Below are 21612 nucleotides of genomic sequence, written 5' to 3' on the forward strand. Positions count from 1 at the left end.
CCCCTTGACCACCCAATTCTGGAAGGACCTTTTATGTAAATATCCGCTCATTCAGCCCATTGCTCCCCAATGGGACTTAGTCCTTACCTCTTTAATGAGCTCTCCCTTTGAAACGCTGGCCTCCTGCTCCCCCCCCCCTCCTCTCCATGAAGGTCGCTGTCCTTGCTACCATTACCTCAGTGAGGAAGGTTGGTGAGCTGGGAGCCATGATGGCAAACCCCCCTTTTACCGCGTTCCATAAGGACAAGGTCTCAATACAACTGCTTCCCAAGTTTCTGCCAAAGATGGTTTCCCAATTCCACCTCAACCAACCCAAACATCTCCCTACCTTCTTTCCAAAAGCACATGCTTTGAATGCGGAACGGTGGCTTCATTCCCTCAATGTGCATAGGGCTCCGGGACAAAGCCATTCTGGAAGTCTCCCAGACTATTTATCATCATAGCGGAGAGAATTAAAGTTTAGGCCATTTCCACCCAGAGAATCTCTAAGTGGGTCTCAGAGTGCATTACGGCTGCTAACACTTGTCAAGGCTCTCCCCACCAGATGGGATATGAGCCCATTCCATGAGAGTACAAGCATCGACCACAGCCGCACTCCACGACAAACCCCTTGCGGATACATGTAAGGCGGCCACGTGGAGTTCAGTACACACCTTTTCCTCTCATTATCCTCATTCGGTGCAGCGGTCCTCTGTTCTACGGTTCCGCCATCTTCCTCACACCCTCCTCCTATCTAGGTACTGCTTTCCCCTCTGCCACAGCTCTGTAGGTGGAGAATGAACTGGAGATGTGGCCAGTCCGCCCCACCGTTTACCACCATGGGTGAAAACATGAGGCAATACAAGGGCGCATGCTCTGACCACTGTGCAATATTACTTTGAAAAGCTCCGGCTCCAGAAGCATGTGTATAATTCTGAGTGGAATACAGAGAGGGACCACACATCTCGAAGAACCTCCAGTTACAGGTAAGTAACCTTCTTTTATCTGAATACCGTGGGGGTTATGGATTTTATTCACATAATTGAAAGGGCAGGAACCATTCAGCAGCAGGGTGGCCTCCCCCGCAGCCAGGAGCTCTTCTTTTTCCTCGCAGTGCTGGCCAGGGGTCGCTGCTCTGCCCCGCCAGGACTGCAGCCACTCCCCACACCTTGCGCCTGCAGGGATTAGTTGTCATCAGCCTTGCAGCAGCGCAGGAAGCCCTCTGCAGGTCCACTGTCATGGTCCCACTGCCATGACAGTGGGACTGCAGAGGGCTCCCTGCGCTGCTGCAGAGCCAGTGATACACAATCCCTGCAGGTGCAGGGAAGGCTGCAGTCCTGGCAGGGCAAAGCAGTATCTTGGTTAGGGATCTCTGCTCTGCCCTACTAGGACTACAGCTTCCCTCACTACATCTTGCACCTGGCCAGGGTTGGGTATCACCAGCCTGCAGCAGCACAGGGAGCCAGCCCTCTGCAGCTCAGCTGTCACGACCCTGCTCACTGACTCCCAGGCCATTCAGCAGCAGGGTGGCCTCCCCAGCAGCCAGGGGTTTGTCCTGCTCTTCCTCCTCCTCACAATCTGGCTGGGAACTCTGCTCTATTATCCGAACCGCCACATTATTTGAATCCCTTCCTTGTCCCCCAGCATGAGATACATGAATTCTGTGCCCCCTGCAGCATGTATCTCATGCTGGAGACAAGGAAGGGATTCTGACAAAGCAGAGGTTCAGATATATAGGAGTATACTGTATAAGACTCCCAACCAGGGATACTGTTATTTAATATTTGGGTTTTTTCACTCTGTCTAGAGTCCCAGTCAGCATAAAGATGGATACACATTGCTGCCAGGTGGTACCTGCATTTCAGTACTTAAACTGACAAAAGGCCTCCCACATACTACCCAAGCTGTAACCACAGAGTCAGGTAGAGAGGAAGTACCTTGTATTCTGTCTAAGCCAGAGTCCTGGCAGAAAAACAACAGAGATAGGACTAGAGCTCTTTTCATCTTAGTCATAGCAACCAGAAGCTGATTTAATGAGGAACAATCCTGGCAAACTGCAGGAAGGAGTTTTCATTAGCTATACTCGAGTCAAGGATGCAGATATAGTGAATATGGACAAGAGACCTTGGAAGGTTGAGTTAAGAACTGGAAAGTAAATTATTTATTGCTCATCACTTTCATGAATAACTTTGTACATCAGAAGCTGAGAAAAAAGTTACTTACATGATGGAATAATGAACTGTGGTTCCGTATTTCCTGCATAACCAAGTTTTGTGTACCTAAAAGAGTTATCAGTAGGTCTTTAGATGCATCAAGAAAAAAATCAGTTCATTTTCAAGCTCAGTACTGACTATACAAAGTAAAGACACTAATCACGCTTCTTGCAGTGTGAAAGCCAAATAAGTGTACAGACCATCTACACTGTTAAGCACAGCTCTGCTCTAAGAAATGACTAAAAGTCACATATTGGAGTTCCATATTAATGTCCAATTATTTCAGTATCAAACATTCTTAGTTTACAAGTGAAAAGGTATTTTTCCCCCCTTCTAACTATCAACTCAACTTCGGTTTTTTCCATCTGACTTATCACCAGTTCAAAAAAAAAAAAAAAGATTCTGCAGGACATATTATTCTGTTAAGAACATAAGAACAGCCATACTGGGTCAGACCAAAGGTCCATCTAGCCCAGTATCCTGTCTTCCAAGAGTGGCCAATGCCAGGTGCTGTAGAAGGAATGAGCAAAACAGGTAATCATCAAGTGATCCATCCCCTGTTGCCCACTCCCAGCTTCTGTTCTCCAACATCTGTGCAACCCTATTATCATTGACAGGGTTAGCAGAAGGACTATTCACAGTTACCTCCAAGCTCATTGTGTGTTAAGTTTATATTGTCTAAAGGAGGCAGATGAGAACAAGAGGTGTGTTCAAAGCATAAGCCAGAGAGAAAAGAACTAGAGTTCTAAACCTGGCTCTGATACAGATTTTCTCAGTGACATTAAGCAAGTTACTAAGCCCTGGTCTACACTAGGACTCTAGGTAGAATTTAGCAGCATTAAATCGATATAAACCTGCACCTGTCCACACGATGAAGCCCTTTATTTCGACTTAAAGGGCTCTTAAAATCGATTTCCTTACTCCACCCCTGACAAGTGGATTAGCACTTAAGTCGGCCTTGCCAACTCGAATTTGGGGTACCGTGGACACAATTCGACGGTATTCGCCTCCGGGAGCTATCCCAGAGTGCTCCATTGTGACCGCTCTGGACAGCACTCTCAACTCAGATGCACTGGCCAGGTAGACAGGAAAAGAACCGCGAACTTTTGAATCTCATTTCCTGTTTGGCCAGCGTGGCAAGCTGCAGGTGACCATGCAGAGCTCATCAGCAGAGGGGACCATGATGGAGTCACAGAATCGCAAAAGAGCTCCAGCATGGACCGAACAGGAGGTACGGGATCTGATGACTGTCTGGGGAGAGGAATCCGTGCTATCAGAACTCCGTTCCAGTTTTCGAAATGCCAAAACCTTTGTCAAAATCTCCCAGGGCATGAAGGACAGAGGCCATAACAGGGACCCGAAGCAGTGCCGCGTGAAACTGAAGGAGCTGAGGCAAGCCTACCAGAAAACCAGAGAGGCGAACGGCCGCTCCGGGTCAGAGCCCCAAACATGCCGCTTCTATGATGAGCTGCATGCCATTTTAGGGGCTTCAGCCACCACTACCCCAGCCGTGTTGTTTGACTCCTTCAATGGAGATGGAGGCAATACGGAAGCAGGTTTTGGGGACGAAGAAGATGAGGAGGAGGAGGTTGTAGATAGCTCACAGCAAGCAAGCGGAGAAACCGGTTTTCCCGACAGCCAGGAACTGTTTCTCATCCTGGACCTGGAGCCAGGACCCCCCGAACCCACCCAAGGCTGCCTCCTGGACCCAGCAGGCGGAGAAGGCACCTCCGGTGAGTGTAGCTTTTAAAATACTATACATGGTTTAAAAGCAAGCATGTGAAAGGATTACTTTGCTCTGGCATTCGCGGTTCTCCTGGATGTATTCCCAAAGCCTTTGCAAAAGGTTTCTGGGGAGGGCAGCCTTATTGCGTCCTTCATGGTAGGACACTTTACCACTCCAGGCCAGTAACACGTACTCGGGAATCATTGTACAACAAAGCATTGCAGTATATGTTTGCTGGCGTTCAAACAACATCCGTTCTTTATCTCTCTGTGTTACCCTCAGGAGAGTGAGATATAATTCATGGTCACCTGGTTGAAATAGAGTGCTTTTCTTCAGGGGACACTCAGAGGAGCCCATTCCTGCTGGGCTGTTTGCCTGTGGCTAAACAGAAATGTTCCCCGCTGTTAGCCACAGGGAGGGGGGGAAGGTTGAGGGGGTAGCCACGCGGTGGGGGGAGGCAAAATGCGACCTTGTAACGAAAGCACATGTGCTATGTATGTAATGTTAACAGCAAGGTTTACCCTGAAAAAGAGTGTAGCCACTGTTTTATAAAATGTGTCTTTTTAAATACCGCTGTCCCTTTTTTTTCCCCTCTACCAGCTGCATGTGTTTCAATGATCACAGGATCTTCTCCTTCCCAGAGGCCAGTGAAGCTTAGAAAGAAAAAAAATGCACTCGAGATGAAATGTTCTCCGAGCTCATGCTGTCCTCCCACACTGACAGAGCACAGACGAATGCGTGGAGGCAAATAATGTCAGAGTGCAGGAAAGCACAAAATGACCGGGAGGAGAGGTGGCGGGCTGAAGACAGGGCTGAAGCTCAAATGTGGCGGCAGCGTGATGAGAGGAGGCAGGATTCAATGCTGAGGCTGCTGGAGGACCAAACCAGTATGCTCCAGTGTATGGTTGAGCTGCAGCAAAGGCAGCTGGAGCACAGACTGCCACTGCAGCCCCTGTGTAACCAACCGCCCTCCTCCCCAAGTTCCACAGCCTCCACACCGAGATGCCCAAGAACGCGGTGGGGGGCCTCCGGCCAAACAGCCACTCCGCCACAGAGGATTGCCCAAAAAAAAGAAGGCTGGCATTCAATAAAGTTGTAAACTTTTAAAGTGCTGTGCTTAAAGTGCTGTGTGGCATTTTCCTTCCCTCCTCCACCACCCCTCCTGGGATACCTTGGTAGTCATCCCATTTGTGTGATGAATGAATAAAGAATGCATGAATGTGAAGCAACAATGACTTTATTGCCTCTGCAAGCGGTGATCGAAGGGAGGATGGGAGGGTGGTTAGCTTACAGGGAAGTAGAGTGAACCAAAGGAGGGGGGGTTTCATCAAGGAGAAACAAACAGAACTTTCACACCGTAGCCTGGCCAGTCATGAAACTGGTTTTCAAAGCTTCTCTGATGCGTACCGCACCCTCCTGTGCTCTTCTAACCGCCCTGGTGTCTGGCTGCGCGTAACCAGCAGCCAGGCGATTTGCCTCAACCTCCCACCCCGCCATAAACGTCTCCCCCTTACTCTCACAGATACTGTGGAGCACACAGCAAGCAGTAATAACAGTGGGAATATTGGTTTCGCTGAGGTCTAAGCGAGTCAGTAAACTGCGCCAGCGCGCCTTTAAACGTCCAAATGCACATTCTACCACCATTCTGCACTTGCTCTGCCTGTAGTTGAACAGCTCCTGACTACTGTCCAGGCTGCCTGTGTACGGCTTCATGAGCCATGGCATTAAGGGGTAGGCTGGGTCCCCAAGGATACATATAGGCATTTCAACATCCCCAACAGTTATTTTCTGGTCTGGGAATAAAGTCCCTTCCTGCAGCTTTTGAAACAGACCAGAGTTCCTGAAGATGCGAGCGTCATGTACCTTTCCTGGCCATCCCACGCTAATGTTGGTGAAACGTCCCTTGTGATCCACCAGAGCTTGCAGCACTATTGAAAAGTACCCCTTGCGGTTTATGTACTTGGCGGCTTGGTGCTCCGGTGCCAAGATAGGGATATGGGTTCCGTCTATGGCCCCACCACTGTTCAGGAATCCCATTGCAGCAAAGCCATCCACTATGACCTACACATTTCCCAGGGTCACTACCCTTGATATCAGCAGATCTTTGATTGCGTGGGCTACTTGCATCACAGCAGCCCCCACAGTAGATTTGCCCACTCCAAATTGATTCCCAACGGACCGGTAGCTGTCTGGCGTTGCAAGCTTCCACAGGGCTATCGCCACTCGCTTCTCAACTGTGAGGGCTGCTCTCATCTTGGTATTCGTGCGCCTCAGGGCAGGGGAAAGCAAGTCACAAAGTTCCATGAAAGTGCCCTTACGCATGCGAAAGTTTCGCAGCCACTGGGAATCGTCCCAGACCTGCAACACTATGCGGTCCCACCAGTCTGCGCTTGTATCCCGAGCCCAGAATTGGCGTTGCACAGCATGAACCTGCCCCATTAGCACCATGATGCATGCATTGGCAGAACCCATGCTTTCAGAGAAATCTGTGTCCATGTCCTGATCACTCACGTGACTGCGCTGACGTCGCCTCCTCGCCCAGTATCACTTTGCCAGGTTCTGGTGCTGCATATATTGCTGGATAATGTGTGTGGTGTTTAATGTGCTCCTAATTGCCAAAGTGAGCTGAGCGGCCTCCATGCTTGCCTTGGTATGGCGTCCGCACAGAAAAAAGGCGCGGAACGATTGTCTGCCGTTGCTCTGACGGAGGGAGGGGCGACTGACGACACGGCTTACAGGGTTGGTTTCAGGGAGCTAAAATCAACAAAGGGGGTGGCTTTACATCAAGGAGTATTTCAGGCAGGACTTCACAGAGGGTTCCAATAAGAAATGGTGCACCTAAGTTATTGTTCTTATTGGAACAAGGAGGTTAGCCTGGCCTCTGATTGATACATGGTTAGATTTACCTCGCTGCACCTTCTCTGTGAGTGACTGCAGTGTGACCTAGAGGAATGAGTCCCCTAGACAGGGGAGGAGGCAAATGAGTACAAAACAAATCTGGTCTATTTCTTGTTTTGATCCACTCCATCTATCTTTTACATCTTTGGCTGGCAGCAGACAGTGCAGAAGGACTGCATGCCATCCACATCTCATGGCTGCTCGGCAGAAGATGGTACAGTACGACTGCTAGCCATCCTCATCTCTTGCCTGCCCGGCAGAAGATGGGTACAGTACAACTGCTAGCCATCCTCATCTCTTGCCTGCCCGGCAGAAGATGGTACAGTACGACTGCTAGCAATCCGTATCGCCTGCCTGCTCACCATAAGACGGTTCAATAGGACTGACTGCAGGACTAAAGAGAATGACCTGGTCAAGTCACTCCAAATTTAGTCCCTGCGCCCATGTCTGCCCAGGCGCTCCCAGCAGACGTGGCCAGGAGCACCTCGGACACGACGAGGACGGCTACCAGTCGTACTGCACCGTCTGCTGCCAGAAGGCAATGGATTGCTGCTACTGTGTAGCAATGCCGTACCGCGTCTGCCAGCACCCAGGAGACATACGCTGACGGTTACCTGAGCGGGCTCCATGCTTGCCGTGGTATGGCGTCTGCACAGGTAACTCAGGAAAAAAGGTGTGAAACGATTGTCTGCCCTTGCTTTCACGGAGGAAGGGAGGGAACGGGGGCCTGACGATATGTACCCAGAACCACCAGCGACAATGTTTTAGCCCCATCAGGCATTGGGATCTCAACCCAGAATTCCAATGGGCAGAGGAGACTGCGGGAACTGCGGGATAGCTATCCACAGTGCAATGCTCCGGAAGTCGACTCTAGCCTCGGTACTGTGGAAGCACTCCGCCGAGTTAATGCACTTAGAGCATTTTCTGTGGGGACACACACACGAGAATATATAAAACCGATTTCTAAAAAACCGACTTCTATAAATTCGACCTTATTCCGTAGTGTAGACATACCCTAAGCTTCTTCACAGGTTGGATAAAAATCAATTTACATTGGATTTTTATTTAAATCAAATCATTTTGTTTTAAAAATCACCTATTTGAAATTTTGATAGATTATAGTAATATTAGGCCTTTATATAGGTTGTTAAATCATTTAAATTAGAAACAAAAAAATAAAATTAAGCAGTACATGTTTGCTGCTGAAGTCTTAAAGAAAGCTGGTAAAAAACTGGTAAAAAAATCACTGTATATCCACCTGGCACTAGAGTTTGTTGAAGTGTAAAATCAGCTTTTGACAGCAGTAACCTCTTCCGCAGGTGCAGAGAGTATATTCTTCATTTCAGTTTATTCAACTAGTTCAGTTCAATAACTAGTTCATTCAAAGTTATGAAACCAACTGAGAGTTGAAACAGCAGGAAAGCTTGTTTATCTCTTCTTATCTACTAATAAAAACTAGGTGTGAGCGGATATCCACTACTTCTAGAATCATGATGTACATAGTGACCAGAAACAATCAGTTCAATTCACTATCTACAGATAGTTTAAATGCAAAACATGTTTGGATAAACTTTTCTTACCTATCCAGCACGCTTAAAATATTTTTTTTTTATTAATTAACTAAAACTAAAACACTGTTTTTGTGCATTTTAATTTAATTCTAATTTTCATCCAAACAGAGTTTGTCACAAATCACAAATAGAAAAGTAGTGTAATAAAGAAATGCTCCATTCACCATTTTCTAACATAGTAAAGTAGAAGTTATTAATCTGAATAAGTTATTTAAGCAATTATATATATCTTAACATACAGTATCCTCCTAGTCAGCAAAAAGTAGCACCAAATTTAGTGTAAAGACTTTATTTACTTGCAAATCAACATGTTTTAACGGTTACCAACCAATGAAAACCAATTTTATTTATTTTCTTAAAGAAAAATACAAAAGTAAAACAAGATTAAAATAGATAATTTAAATTTAAGGTTGCCTGCTTGCCAGCGTGGATAAAAAATGACTTTTTAAATTTAAAATCAGACTTTTTATTTTACTGTATTTAATTACAATAAGTTTTTTCTTTTTAAAAAATAAATCTGTTTAAAATGAAATCTGAATTTAACACATAAAGGCCTAAACTACTTATAATCTCAAAATATTTTTAAAAAATAAATATGCTGAATCCATAATCTCTATCCAAAATTTTGAGTTAGGCTACCTTTCTATAAAAAAAGAATCAGGGGAAAACATCTAGGTAAAGCTTTATAAATATGGCACGTAAGGCCCTGGACTATATTAAGGACTTGTTCCTGTGGGGGACCCAGGGGCTGAGCCACTGGGTACAAGAGACTGGCAAAGTCACCACAGGCACTGGGACCTGGCCTCTGACTCTACAAGGCACCATCACGTATCTCACCAGGATCATCCACTGAATCCACCTCAGAAGTCTCATGCTCCTATTTTATAGCTTCTCCCTACCTGAGCTCTGATTGGCTCTATTTTCAAATTATGAATATTTATAACTCCACCCACATGGATACTTACTCTCCAGCTCATGGAAAAATACTGATCTACCAAGTAACTACCAGCCTTTGCTTCTGGATGGTTCTGGGCACTTCAAGTAAACGGCCTTGCTCTGCCTCTTTGCGGGTGTATAGACAGCCACACAAAACCAGAAATCCATTAATTTCTCAACTGCCTCCCTCTCTCTCTCTAAACAAATAAAACACGGCAGTGCAAAAAACATGTGGGTTACACAGGCAGAAGTCTTGGTTTGTTGTTAGTTTTGTTTTTCTGGGGATGAGGTGGGGGAGTTATGTAGCAAGGGGGAAGGAGCAGAGAGTGTGCAGCCAGAAAGGAGCAACACTGTTGTCAAAGCAGGACATTGTGGGAAGAAGGGACAACATTCTTCAGAGAGCAGCCTCTAGTGTTGATTTCAATACCTGGGAATTGGAGGAAAAAACTGACAGGGCTGCAGGTCGTAAATGAGATCATCCAGTGCACTGTCTTTTGGGAAGTTTTGGAAATGTATAATGGGTCCAAAACAAGCTTTGTAGGGATGACTGGGAGCATGGGATCAACTTCCAAGTGTGGAATAGTCTCCATCCCATAATGTCACCTGCATCCCATAATTTGTGTGCCTTTTCTCAAAATCCCACAAACCCACATGGCCCTCTCTTACAGTCTACCATCTTCAACAGAATCATGGAGTCTGCACAGATCTGCACTATCATCATAAGCATTGCAAACAGAGGGCACATAATCTTGCAGTATTTGTAAAGAAGAAAAACTAGAAAAACCAAAACAGTGGGGAACATGATGATTTCTTGGAGCACAGATTGCTGTGGGACATAACGAGAACCAATTCAAGGCTGTTGGTGGCATGCACGGAGCAGCTGCAGATGCTGGAGCGCCATTTGTGGGCCTGAGAAACTACCACTGACTGGTGGGATCGCATCGTAACATAGGCTTGGGATGACAAGCAGTGGCTGCAGAACTTTCAGATGCGAAAGCCAACATTCCTGGATCTATGCGCTGAGCTCACCCCAGACCTCCTGCACAGCAACACCAAAATGAGAGCTGCACTGTGGAAACCTGCAACACCAATTGCTACTGGTCCATTGTAAATCAATTTGGAGTCAGGAAATCCACCTTGGAGGCCACTGTCATGCAAGTGTGCTGAACCATTAATCACCTCCTGCTATGTCGGATTGTGACTCTTGGCAATATGCACAACATAGTGGATGGATCTTCAAAAATGGGGTTCCTGAACTGTGCTGGAGCGACAGATAGGGATGTGTGCGCTATTTTGATATAAGACTATCTTGTCACAAAGCATATCAACAGAAAAGGCTACTTTTCTATGGTTATGCAAGCACTGGTGGATCACCAGGAGTGCTTCACTTACATCAGTGTGAGTTGGTTAGGGAAGGTGCAGGACACTCGCATCTTTAACAACACAGGACTTTTCAGAAAGCTGCAGTCAGGCACTTTCTTTCCCAACTAGCGGATTACCACTGGGAATGCTGGAATTGCCAATAATGATCCTGGCCACCCAGCCTACCCATTGCTCTCCTGGCTTATGAAGCTGTGCACCAGCTATCTCAACAGTACCACCATCCGGAATGTCTACAACTTCAATCATCTGCTGGTACCACCAGCAGTGCTGCAACTAAACGGATGTCAGTAAATTACCTGTATCAGAAAAGAGAGAAAAGAGAAAAGGCTGTCTTTGTCTAGTAAAACCAAGGATGAGTTTGTAATCAGGACCAGCAAATTGCAACATGACTCCATTTTGACTCCAAGATGAAAAGACTGCTTGGTTCATTTACGCAACAAGTTTTCCCTTTCATCTTGTTCAGAAGGGACATTTCATTAACATGGTTCAATCATTATGACCAGGCTATACTAAACCTGGCAGAGCAGATGTTGCTGTAAGGTTGCTAGATACAACGTATGACAAGGAAATTGAACAGTGCAAAAAACATTGATATGAAATTGGTTAACCTGAGTTTTGATGGGCGGTGCAATGTACAGTAATATGTGCTTGTGTGACAACAGAATATGGCATTGTCTATCTTACAGAAACAACTGATACTTCAGGAAATGCCCATACAGCAGAGCACTTAAAAGAAATAGCAGTCAAAGCTATAACAAACTGAACAAAAATTCAAGTGTCAAGTGCATAGCTTTGTCACACACAATGCTGCAAATGCAGCAAAAATGAGAAGAAATCTAGAAGAAGATAATGAAGAGAACCTGACACTTCTAAAATACGGGTACAAGGCTTATTTGATGCATCTTTCTGCCAAAAACTGAAGTACAACTCCGGAAATGAAGGAAAATGTTGCTGAAATTGCAAAATACTTCCATGACAAATACTTGCTTCAGCTTCACAGAAGAGAGCAGGTGAATCCAAACTAATTCTCCCCCAAAAACTATGATGGAATTCAGCGGTTGACTGTTTTGAGCTATTTATAAAGAACTGGCCTATTCTGATGACAATTTGTAAAGAAAATTGAGAACAAAATAAATGAAACTAGCACAGCCAAAGCAGTGAACATTGGACTAAACAGAAATGTAGAAGATATACTGAATATATTGAAACCTATTTCCATGGCCTTGGACAAACTGCAGAAAGATTGCTGCTGTATTGCAATGCTGTTGCAATTTGGAAAGAACTTTGGAACATTTGAGAAAGAGATACCTGGTAACACAGTTAAATTGCAGGCAGTAAAAAAACAGATGGATCGAGCACTTACTCCGCCTCATTTTCTTGCCAATATCATCAACCCAAGGTAGATGCCTAACCACTGAAGAAGATGCTGCTGCTATGACATGGGCATCTAATAATCACCCATCAACCATTCAAATGGTACATATTTGCTGAAGTTTTAAAGAAAGTCATATGACTCAACTGATAGATATCACTAGCAAAGCACCTGGAACCAGACTTTTTGAAGAGCTAAACAGGCAGTAGCCTCTTCTGCGGGCACAGAAAGAATATTTTCTTCATTCATTCAAAGTTGAGAAATCAACCGGGAGTTGAAAAAGCAGGAAAACTTGTCTCATTCTTCCAGTCTATGAATAAAAATGAGGAAGGAGAGGATGAGAACTACCAGTTTTAAAAGTTTGAAAGACAGCCTAACTAACTTAGGAGTCAGCCTCCTTTTCAAGAGATTTAGACAAGTGAGAATTTAAGCTCCAGTCACTTTCACTTAGGCACATGTGAAAATTTCCCAGGCTGACCTGAAATAATCAGTTTAATTCACTGACTGAAGTTAATCACTCTGTTCCTTTAGTAAATAATTTAGTTGCAAATGTGAAACATGTTTTGATAACAGAAGTGTAATATCCAAAACATTTAAGGTTTTGTTTAATAAAAAAAAGTGTTATATGCTGGTTTGTGGGTTTAATTAAATACCATCCTCATATAGCTTGACACAAATCATAAGCAAAAAGTTAATTATCTAGTAAATAAGCAATGTATCATTCACCATTTTGTAACATACGAAAAATGTACAGTTTATAAGGCTCTGAAATATTAAGCTGTATAATTGCTTAAATAAGTGTATATAGTTAAAACGTACCTCCCAGATAGCAAAAAGATGTACCAAATCTAGTGCAAAGGTAAATCAACATTTTTAATGGTTATATCAACCAATCAGAATGTGCCTTTCTTTAGCAAATAACTGAAATACAAATGGAAAAGTTGATTATAATCAATTATTTAAATCAAGGCTTTCCACTTGGCGATTTAAATCACTCCACCCTACTTCTTTACCTCAACTTCCTGCATCTGTGAAATGGTGATATTTACCTACTTCACGGCAATGACAATTAATTGATAAATTGTCTTGAAGACAGAATGGAGAGTATGAAGAAATCATTACAAGTAGGTTGAGAGAGAGTCAGAAAATTTCCTTTTATATCAGATCAACAGAGAAGAGAAACAGAAGGCTCAGGGAATGGGTGCTCCAATGTGAAGCCTAAATCTACTACATTAGATCAAAAAGAAAAGGAGTACTTGTGGCACCTTAGAGACTAACCAATTTATTTGAGCATAAGCTTTTGTGAGCTACAGCTCACTTCATCGGATGCATACTGTGGAAACTGCAGAAGACATTATATACACAGAGACCATGAAACAATACCTCCTCCCACCCCACTCTCCTGCTGGTAATAGCTTATCCAAAGTGACCACTCTCCTTACAATGTGTATGAAAATCAAGGTGGGCCATTTCCAGCACAAATCCACGTTTTCTCACACACACACCCCAAAACACACACACACACAAACTCACTCTCCTGCTGGTAATGAAAACCTGGATTTGTGCTGGAAATGGCCCACCTTGATTTTCATACACATTGTAAAGAGAGTGGTCACTTTGGATGGGCTATTACCAGCAGGAGAGTGAGTTTGGGGGGGGGGGGGGGGCGCGGAGGGTGAGAAAACCTGGATTTGTGCTGGAAATAGACCAACTTGATTATCATACACATTGTAAGGAGAGTGATCACTTTAGATAAGCTATTACCAGCAGGAGAGTGGGGTGGGAGGAGGTATTGTTTCATGATTTCTTGTATATAATGTCTTCTGCAGTTTCCACAGTATGCATCCGATGAAGTGAGCTGTAGCTCACGAAAGCTTATGCTCAAATAAATTGGTTAGTCTCTAAGGTGCCACAAGTACTCCTTTTCTTTTTGCGACTACAGACTAACACGGCTGTTACTCTGAAACCTACATTAGATCACTGGTTGCAATCTAGCTCGGGTCAGTAGCGAGCAAACGCAGTTAACATCTGAGACTACAACAACTGGTTCCAATGCCTCATGCACAAGTGTCCACATTACAAAAGTAACAACAACTGGTATCCTGAAGATTGAATTGCCTGCATACCCCTAGAGGTGCTCTCCCCCAAGTCAGGATAAAAGCACACCGGCGGTGCGATGCAGGTAAACTGCACTCTTTCCACACAAAGCTAGGGAGCTGCATTATCAAGTACTGTCAATGCACAGGCACATTTAAAATCTTACACTCTCCACAGAGCCCACTACAAATGGCTCCAACACTATTAGGCTATCCCTAGAGTAGAAAGTTTTTTCCTCTTTACCACATGGCAACTTAAACAATAAATGTTCCTTTATGGAGTATGTACTGTAAAAACTCATTAACAGTCAGTCTGTTTAGCTTAAGAAATTAAATCAAATTAGCTGTGACCTTGCCTGTTAGATATTGTCCATTTCAAAATCTTTTCCAACATCCAGCCACAATTTTCAATTATACAAAAGGATCGTACTTTTATATTATCTGGTCTCTTTAAAACCTTTTCAAGGCTAACAAGATAGGGGCCATATAACTTTACCTGGACATATGCTATAGCTCTAATTCTGAAGTGCCTTGGATATTTACTAAGGCTTCAGAGAGGTTTCAGTTACAGTCCCTAAATGGACTGGTTTATGAACAAAACTGGCTCTTTATGATTGGCGCCATAAGAATTCTTTTAATGTTTTATGATGAAGCCTGTAGTGACAGAACCATGCTTCTAAGGAGTATGAACAGGATCTCAAGAACTCTGATATTTACCTTTGTTTTTTGTAAGTGGGCTTTGCTCAAATGCCTGCCGCAAGAACAAGCAAGGCTGTAATCTAAAAGGTCTCTGTTTCTCTGATTTAATCACAAATGGGACAGGCATCAAGTGGGAACCCCACAAATAACCTCATGGTCCAACTTCAGCATACTGAGACCCAGTAGTCGAACAGACTGAAAGTTAGGACAAAATATGTATAAGTTTCCAGAAGCTTTAAATTATTCAGGATCAATTTCTCTAAAATGAACACTGACCCAAATTCAGAGAGTCTCTAAATTGGTGCAATTTACACCTCCTTCCCACTCCCAGAGCACATAACTTGGACTCCTCCATACTTACTAGACTCATCTCACTTGCCAAATTACAACTTAATATGAAAAAAAATCATGTTTCAAGAACCACTTTGGACTGGAGTTTGACACAGCTTTTTCCCCCAAACGATGCATCAGAGGGGGCCTGTAGGGTAACTTAGAATGCTCAACAAACATGAACAGACCACTTATCTTGCAGGTGTACTAATGTCCTTGACCGAATTTCTCTGCTAAAAATTATCCTATAAATTGGTTAGTCTCTAAGGTGCCACAAGTACTCCTTTTCTTTTTGCGAATACAGACTAACACGGCTGCTACTCTGAAACCTATGGATCTTGAGGCCTAGGTTTTACCCAATGGAAAGTAGATTTCTGATTAAGACAATTATCTCAAGACAATAACTTTGGATATTTTATTTCTTCTTCACATAGGACAACAAAGTCATGGTTATTTCCTCAAAACCTCAGTTCTTTTTACTCTTATCTTTTCTGAATTTTCACTTTATGCCATGCTTTCTTTCTCCTCTATTACAGGATAGTAGAATAATGCTAATATAATGTCCTGTGATCTGTAAATTGAGGAATAAATCCTGCGGATGCTTATAATTCCATCTTAATTCCACAAAAATTACAGCATTTATTGCCAATGAGATAGGCTCCTACTGGAAAAAGCTCCAGAGCATACACAATAGCTGAGAAACCATTTAAGAGGATCAAGATGCTTTTTAAAAAGGCATTTAAAGGACCACTATTATTAAAGTCGCACTTTTGCCTGAAAAGTATAACCCGTTGTGACGAGTAACCCTTAAGATTAATAGAACAAAGAAATTAGAAAAAGTATATTACATGCACAGGAATAGAAATATTTTTTCAGTTGTTTAGTTTGGGTATAATCAATTTTACTGATTCCCATATAGGGTTAATCAGTTTTCTTGTGTGAGTAGAGAAAAACATTTTAAAAATAGGAAAGAGTGATTGTAAAGATGACAGGAGGACTCAAATGGATACAGCACCCTGAACTACTTTTAACTCATTTTTTTAAAATGACTATATTTCCAATTCAAATTCCAACCCGGGAATTGGCTTTTGGAGCACAACACCTAAAGTTATATGATCTAGAAATATAAATACCTAAACTCAGGTGGCTGACTTTATCCATCTCAATACATGGCTCACTGATGTTGCTTCCACTTTTATAGTAGTAAAGTTAAAACTCAAAGATAAACCTTGCTGTTGAAGCTCTGAAATTAACTCAGTTCTTGCTGCTTTTTGGTTCAGGTCTTTATGGATACAACAGTTCTTGCCATTTTAAACAAGTTTTAGAGTCTGTGATAGTTATTAAACTGTTACTTAATGCCAAAAGCCTTCGTGAATGCCTTGCTAAAGTAGCTCCCCACACAGGCTGCTTCAGCAAGGCATTGTAAGGCACCTTAGGCTGCAAGGTAATGGTGACACAGCGCCCCACCAGTCTGAATTGTACTCTGGTATGTCATATCCCTCACTGCAGAAGAGTAAGCTAATATCAGTGCAGGATTTCCATACAAAAGTTTGAGTTCCTTGTATTTTCTGAGAGATTATGGTCAACACTGCTCAAATATTCCCCAACTTTTTGAGAAGCACTAAAAAAAATAAAATAAAATTTTGGACTACCACTTATTCCCAAAAAAAATCCACAAACAATGGAATATCTGCCTCGAAGCTGACAGATGAGATTGAGCTAAAGAAGGATATTTTAACAAATGTGAAGTGAATTAAAAAGGGGGGTCAAGAATTATCACACATGCAAAACTGTTCCCCAATGTTCAAAATAGTTTGCTTACTTCTCCCCCCACACACCTTGTAGCAAAGCTGTACGAGATACAGATTTTTTTTTTAAACAGTTTACTGGCTCCATCTAGTAGCAATCTAATACATATGACTAAAGATTAGGCAATAAAACTAGTTTTGAAAGTTGACAACTATTTAAATAGTAATGTCAGAAAGGCACATCAGCTCTAATGGTCTTAAAATAGATTGACCTTTTCCATGTGGAGATTGATGTGAACATGTAAACTGATCACTAAGTAAAATCATCCATGGAGAAAGGATGCTTTAATCCACCAAAAATGAAGTTAGTCCGACAAGCTGTTTGCAACCTAAGACATTTTAAAAAGCAGTGGTCACCCCAGATAGAAAATACTTCCTACCACATCTTTGTTTGCAAATGAAGATGGAGAAATAATTAAAATTGTTTTTTAGATTCATCTTTCTGACAGGGGAGATATGCATCCCTGTTCTGCTGCTATGACAAGTTCCCAACTACCCCACTATATCCACTTCCTGCACACTCTGTAATTCCATGTCCATCAGTTAAGCAACTCTCATAGACACTAACTGTGTGTCTCCCATGTACAAACCTCATAGTAGGCCTACTTACATGAGAAGGACAAAGGTTAATGCATGGACAAAGCATCAGACTTCAGTGTCAGAGATATGTATGTAGGAAAAAATACAAAATCAATCCTTGTGGTGCACATTTTCAGGACTCAAGAGGCAAAAAAGGAACGGCACCTCTCCAGAGTAGAATAAAGGTATTTTGCAGAATTTAATTATGAATGTCCATACCTCCAAATATTTCAGTTTCTTCTAACTTTAACCTTCACCCTGAGCTCCCCAGGGGAGGCATTTGGGAGGTGGCTGGGGGAGCAGATTGTTTTTAATTTTAACCAACTATGTTGTTCTAGTAAGGACTTTTATCCTTCAATTATTGTTATGCAGTCCCAAACATCTGCATTTTAAAGTTTTTTTGAATGAATTATCTGAAGCTTGTAAGGGAAATTAATCAAATTAGATAGCACATCGCAGGGGTGGCCAAAGTGTGGATCGAGAGCCACATGGGGCTCTTTTACCATTGAAGTGCGGCTCATGGAGCCCCCCACACCTCTGTCCATTCTCCACCTACCAGACTGGGTGTGGGGAGCTTGGGACCTCTGCCTTGCAGCAGAGTGGTGGGGTAGGGGCTTCTGCACAGCAGGGAGGAGGGTCTCGGGGCTTCAGCAGGAGTGGGGCTAAAGCCCTGAGCTCAGTCAGGCACCTCCCACAGGGCTGAAGCAGGTGTGTCCTGGCTCTCAACTTCTAAAGATTGTCGTATACAGCTTGGAGGGTCAGTAAGTTTGGCGACCTCTGGCATATCCCTTTGTAATTACTTCTATCACTTGTCTATAATCACCTCGAATCATTCCACAAAATAAGACAGTCTCAGCAAACACAACGGGAACATTCCAGAGACTGTACCTGTGAGTCACAAGCTATTTCTTGATATTAACACTACGACTGGCCCTTGCCTGGCTTGTTCCAGTATTTGTTCTCATTCCGTCCTGATTTAATCTTGTTCAGCTTGAATTTAAAATCCCTTTGCTGAAAAATCTTTTCTATCTAAGAGCAGACCGCAAGCCTCACCAAGTGTTAGTAAATTTAGGACACTGCCCTATCTTATTTGAATTAGGATGAGGTGGAAGCAAGGACTGGGAAATCACAGGCATTGCTTTTTTCAGATATGGTCTAATTGAAGATTTTCTGGGGAATCCCCTATTGTTTAATCCCTATACACCAGATCAAGTAATTGCAATCTCTTCATTTACTTTGAATTATTACTCTCTCAAACCATGTGCTTGGTCATTTTTTTGAAAACTGGCAGGGGGCCTGTCTCCTCGTTCAGTTGTTTTGTACAACAACTGATCAGCTGTACCTCACCTCTAAAGGTGAGGTCTTGGAATCACTCCTCAAACTGAAAGCAAAAAGTTTGTGTCCACAGATCACCATCGAAGAGAAAACACTCCTTAGGTCAATCTGGTAGGAAATATTTCTGTAACACTAACACTTCTCTAGGGCACAACTCATTTCAAGTAAATCAGAGCGAGAATCACCAACTGCCCGAAGGAACCAAAAACAGAGGCAAAACTATGTGCAGAATGGAAGAGACAAAGTATTCCATCCCACTGAAATACGTGAACTATTGGAACCCGCAACTGGAACTATGGACTATACCATACTTGCCTTGAGAAGGCCATAATAAATTTGTGACTGACCTGTGTACATATAGGTGAGATTTATTTTAAGTTTTGCTGGAGAACTAATCCAATTTGGGGTAATTAAAGATGTACATGAAAGTATGGCATCCTCCTACAGAAGAACTCACAGCAACTCCACATCAATGGTGGGAGGAATTCTGGTGAGCTCACCTATCAGTGGCTCTAGACAAAAAAAAAAAAAAACTTCTTAGCTTTTATGATTGGGAACATAATAGTGTTGTCTTCCTGACTCTGCTGGGAGATCTCAAGAGCACAGCCTGAGTAGCCAAGGTGTTCGCTGGATAGTTCTTTGGGGGACAAGATGTCCTCCCCTCCTCAGAGCACTCTGTGGCACTGAAGCTACTACATGTTTGTTACTCCAGTCTCAGGTTAAAGTAGCTTCTGTGCCTTCCACCCATGACACATAACAGAAATGGCCAATAAACTTCAGCAGAAAGATAGAGGCTCCACAAGATGAGCTTCTGTGGCCAAAGACAAGTGGTAGGATCTGTTCCTCCAAGAGGCAACCTGCCTCCTTTCACATCTACGGGTGTAAGCGCTGAAGCGGCTGTGTTCATTTTACCCTCCAACGAAGTGCTTGTCAAGAACTTTCCCAAGGTTTCATCCATGTTCCACTCATCATTATGGGCAGCAGGTAAGATAGTCTCAGAATGATTTGGAAAGACCGTGAAGAGATGCTCAATATACCCAGAAAATACTATCAGCATAAAAGAGCCAACTTCCCAACTGTGATCGCTTTGCTAACTTAGTCATGTTGAGTAATTAATTCACATTTTAACCATGATCCCTTAAAAACATTAAAGACCTTTAACAAAAATTAAAGCAAGGGTTGTAGGGAGTGGGGCCACGGAGGACATCTGCGGGGGGGGGAGGGGGTGAGAGCCTCCAGGTTATGGGACACTGAACTGGGGGTGATTCCCCAGAGGACGGAGGGAGGATGCCTCCCGGGGGTTAGGGGTCGGCTCCCCAGCAGGGAAGGGAAGCAGAGGGAGATGGCTCCCTGGGAGAATGGGCAGGACAGTAAAGGAGACTCCCCAAGGGCAGAGGGGAGATGGTGCCCCTGGGGACGGGGAATGGGGGGGTAGCTCCCCAAGGGTACGGGGGGGGCGAGGCCGGGGTGGGACGTCGTGGGGAGCCCGCTCGCGGGGGGGGGCTGCGCTGGGGAGCCCGATGCTCCCGGGAGGCGGGGAGGGCCAGTCCTGCCCGCACTTACCGGGTGCCTCCGTCGATCACACACAGGGGCAGGACGCTCGCCATGCTCGGGAGGCGGCGGCGGCAGCACCCCAGACCCTACACGCCCCCGAGGCTGAGCCCGCGCCAGCCGCTGCCTGCCGGCTCGCTCGGCCCCCACCGTATCGGCGCAGGAGCGAAACCGGGCACCACGCAGCCGGCTGACAGCGCCGCCTTCAGGACGCATGCGCCGCGCACGCGCACGCCACGTGACCCGGCTTCCCCTGCCCGCTGAGCGGACCCTGTCCCCATAGGCCCAGGGCAGCGCTGAGGGCCGGTCTCGCGCGGCAGCCCCTCCCAGCGCCCCGCGCCAGGGCGGGAAAGACAGAGCCACCCTCCCCTCTGCACGTGACGGGACGCCCCTTAGCTTGGTGCCCGTGGGCCTGCCACCAGGTACAGGCCATGTCGCCTAAGGCCCAAGGTGCATCGGGTCAGCTCAAAAGCATCTTTTTCAAGCAGTAAGCTCTGCAAAGGATGCAGTGGGGATGTAGCGTTTCCTGGCACTGTAATGTGGTGGGTGCCGACCCATTTCAAAATAAACTCTGCCTCATTTTGCATTTTTTCAGTGAAGCTGAGGTTTCATAATCAGTTTCGGTCATGGGCACTAACCCTTTATTAAATCATACAAATCTTGTCCTGTGTTTCTTTAGGTGTAGGTGGGTACCCTACAGTACAACACCCTCCAATTGAACCCACAGTATCTTAATCACAGGTGGTATTTGGCACACTAAAAAAAAGTATAACACTTTCCAGAGCAGTCTCATCTTCCATGCAAATATCTCAACATGCTTGAAAAAAAATGATGAATTAAGTTTCAACACCCTTATCATCTAGGGGGTTATTAGCCACCACTTCACAAACGGGGAAATGTCTTATACTTGCAGGGCCGGCTCTAGGGTTTTTGTCGCCCCAAGCAAAAAATTGCTACCCCAAGCTCCGAGAGCGCAACTGCCCAAGCAAAAAAAAAAAAAAAAAAAAAGGTGGTCCGCCCCTGGAATTGTGCCACCCCAAGCACATGCTTGCTTTGCTGGTGCCTAGAGCCGGCCCTGCTGTATACCTGTGACTTATCCATGATCATACTACAAGTCCGCTAGAGCTAGAACCCAC

The 21612-nt window shown here is 44.4% G+C and overlaps 1 protein-coding gene across 1 annotated transcript in view; it reads right to left on the reverse strand.

The window, feature by feature from the left end:
- The window catches only part of ACTR3B (actin related protein 3B), a 52429-nt gene extending 31810 nt beyond the window's left edge, over nucleotides 1–20619 (reverse strand). The window contains 2 exon segments of the mRNA XM_075124755.1: nucleotides 2203–2258; nucleotides 20489–20619. Coding sequence (XP_074980856.1) covers nucleotides 2203–2258; nucleotides 20489–20532 — 100 coding nt within the window. The 5' untranslated portion in view covers nucleotides 20533–20619.
- Nucleotides 20620–21612: the final 993 nt, after the last annotated feature.

Source organism: Caretta caretta, chromosome 2, assembly GCF_965140235.1.
Source record: "Caretta caretta isolate rCarCar2 chromosome 2, rCarCar1.hap1, whole genome shotgun sequence".
NCBI classification, from domain to species: domain Eukaryota; kingdom Metazoa; phylum Chordata; order Testudines; family Cheloniidae; genus Caretta; species Caretta caretta.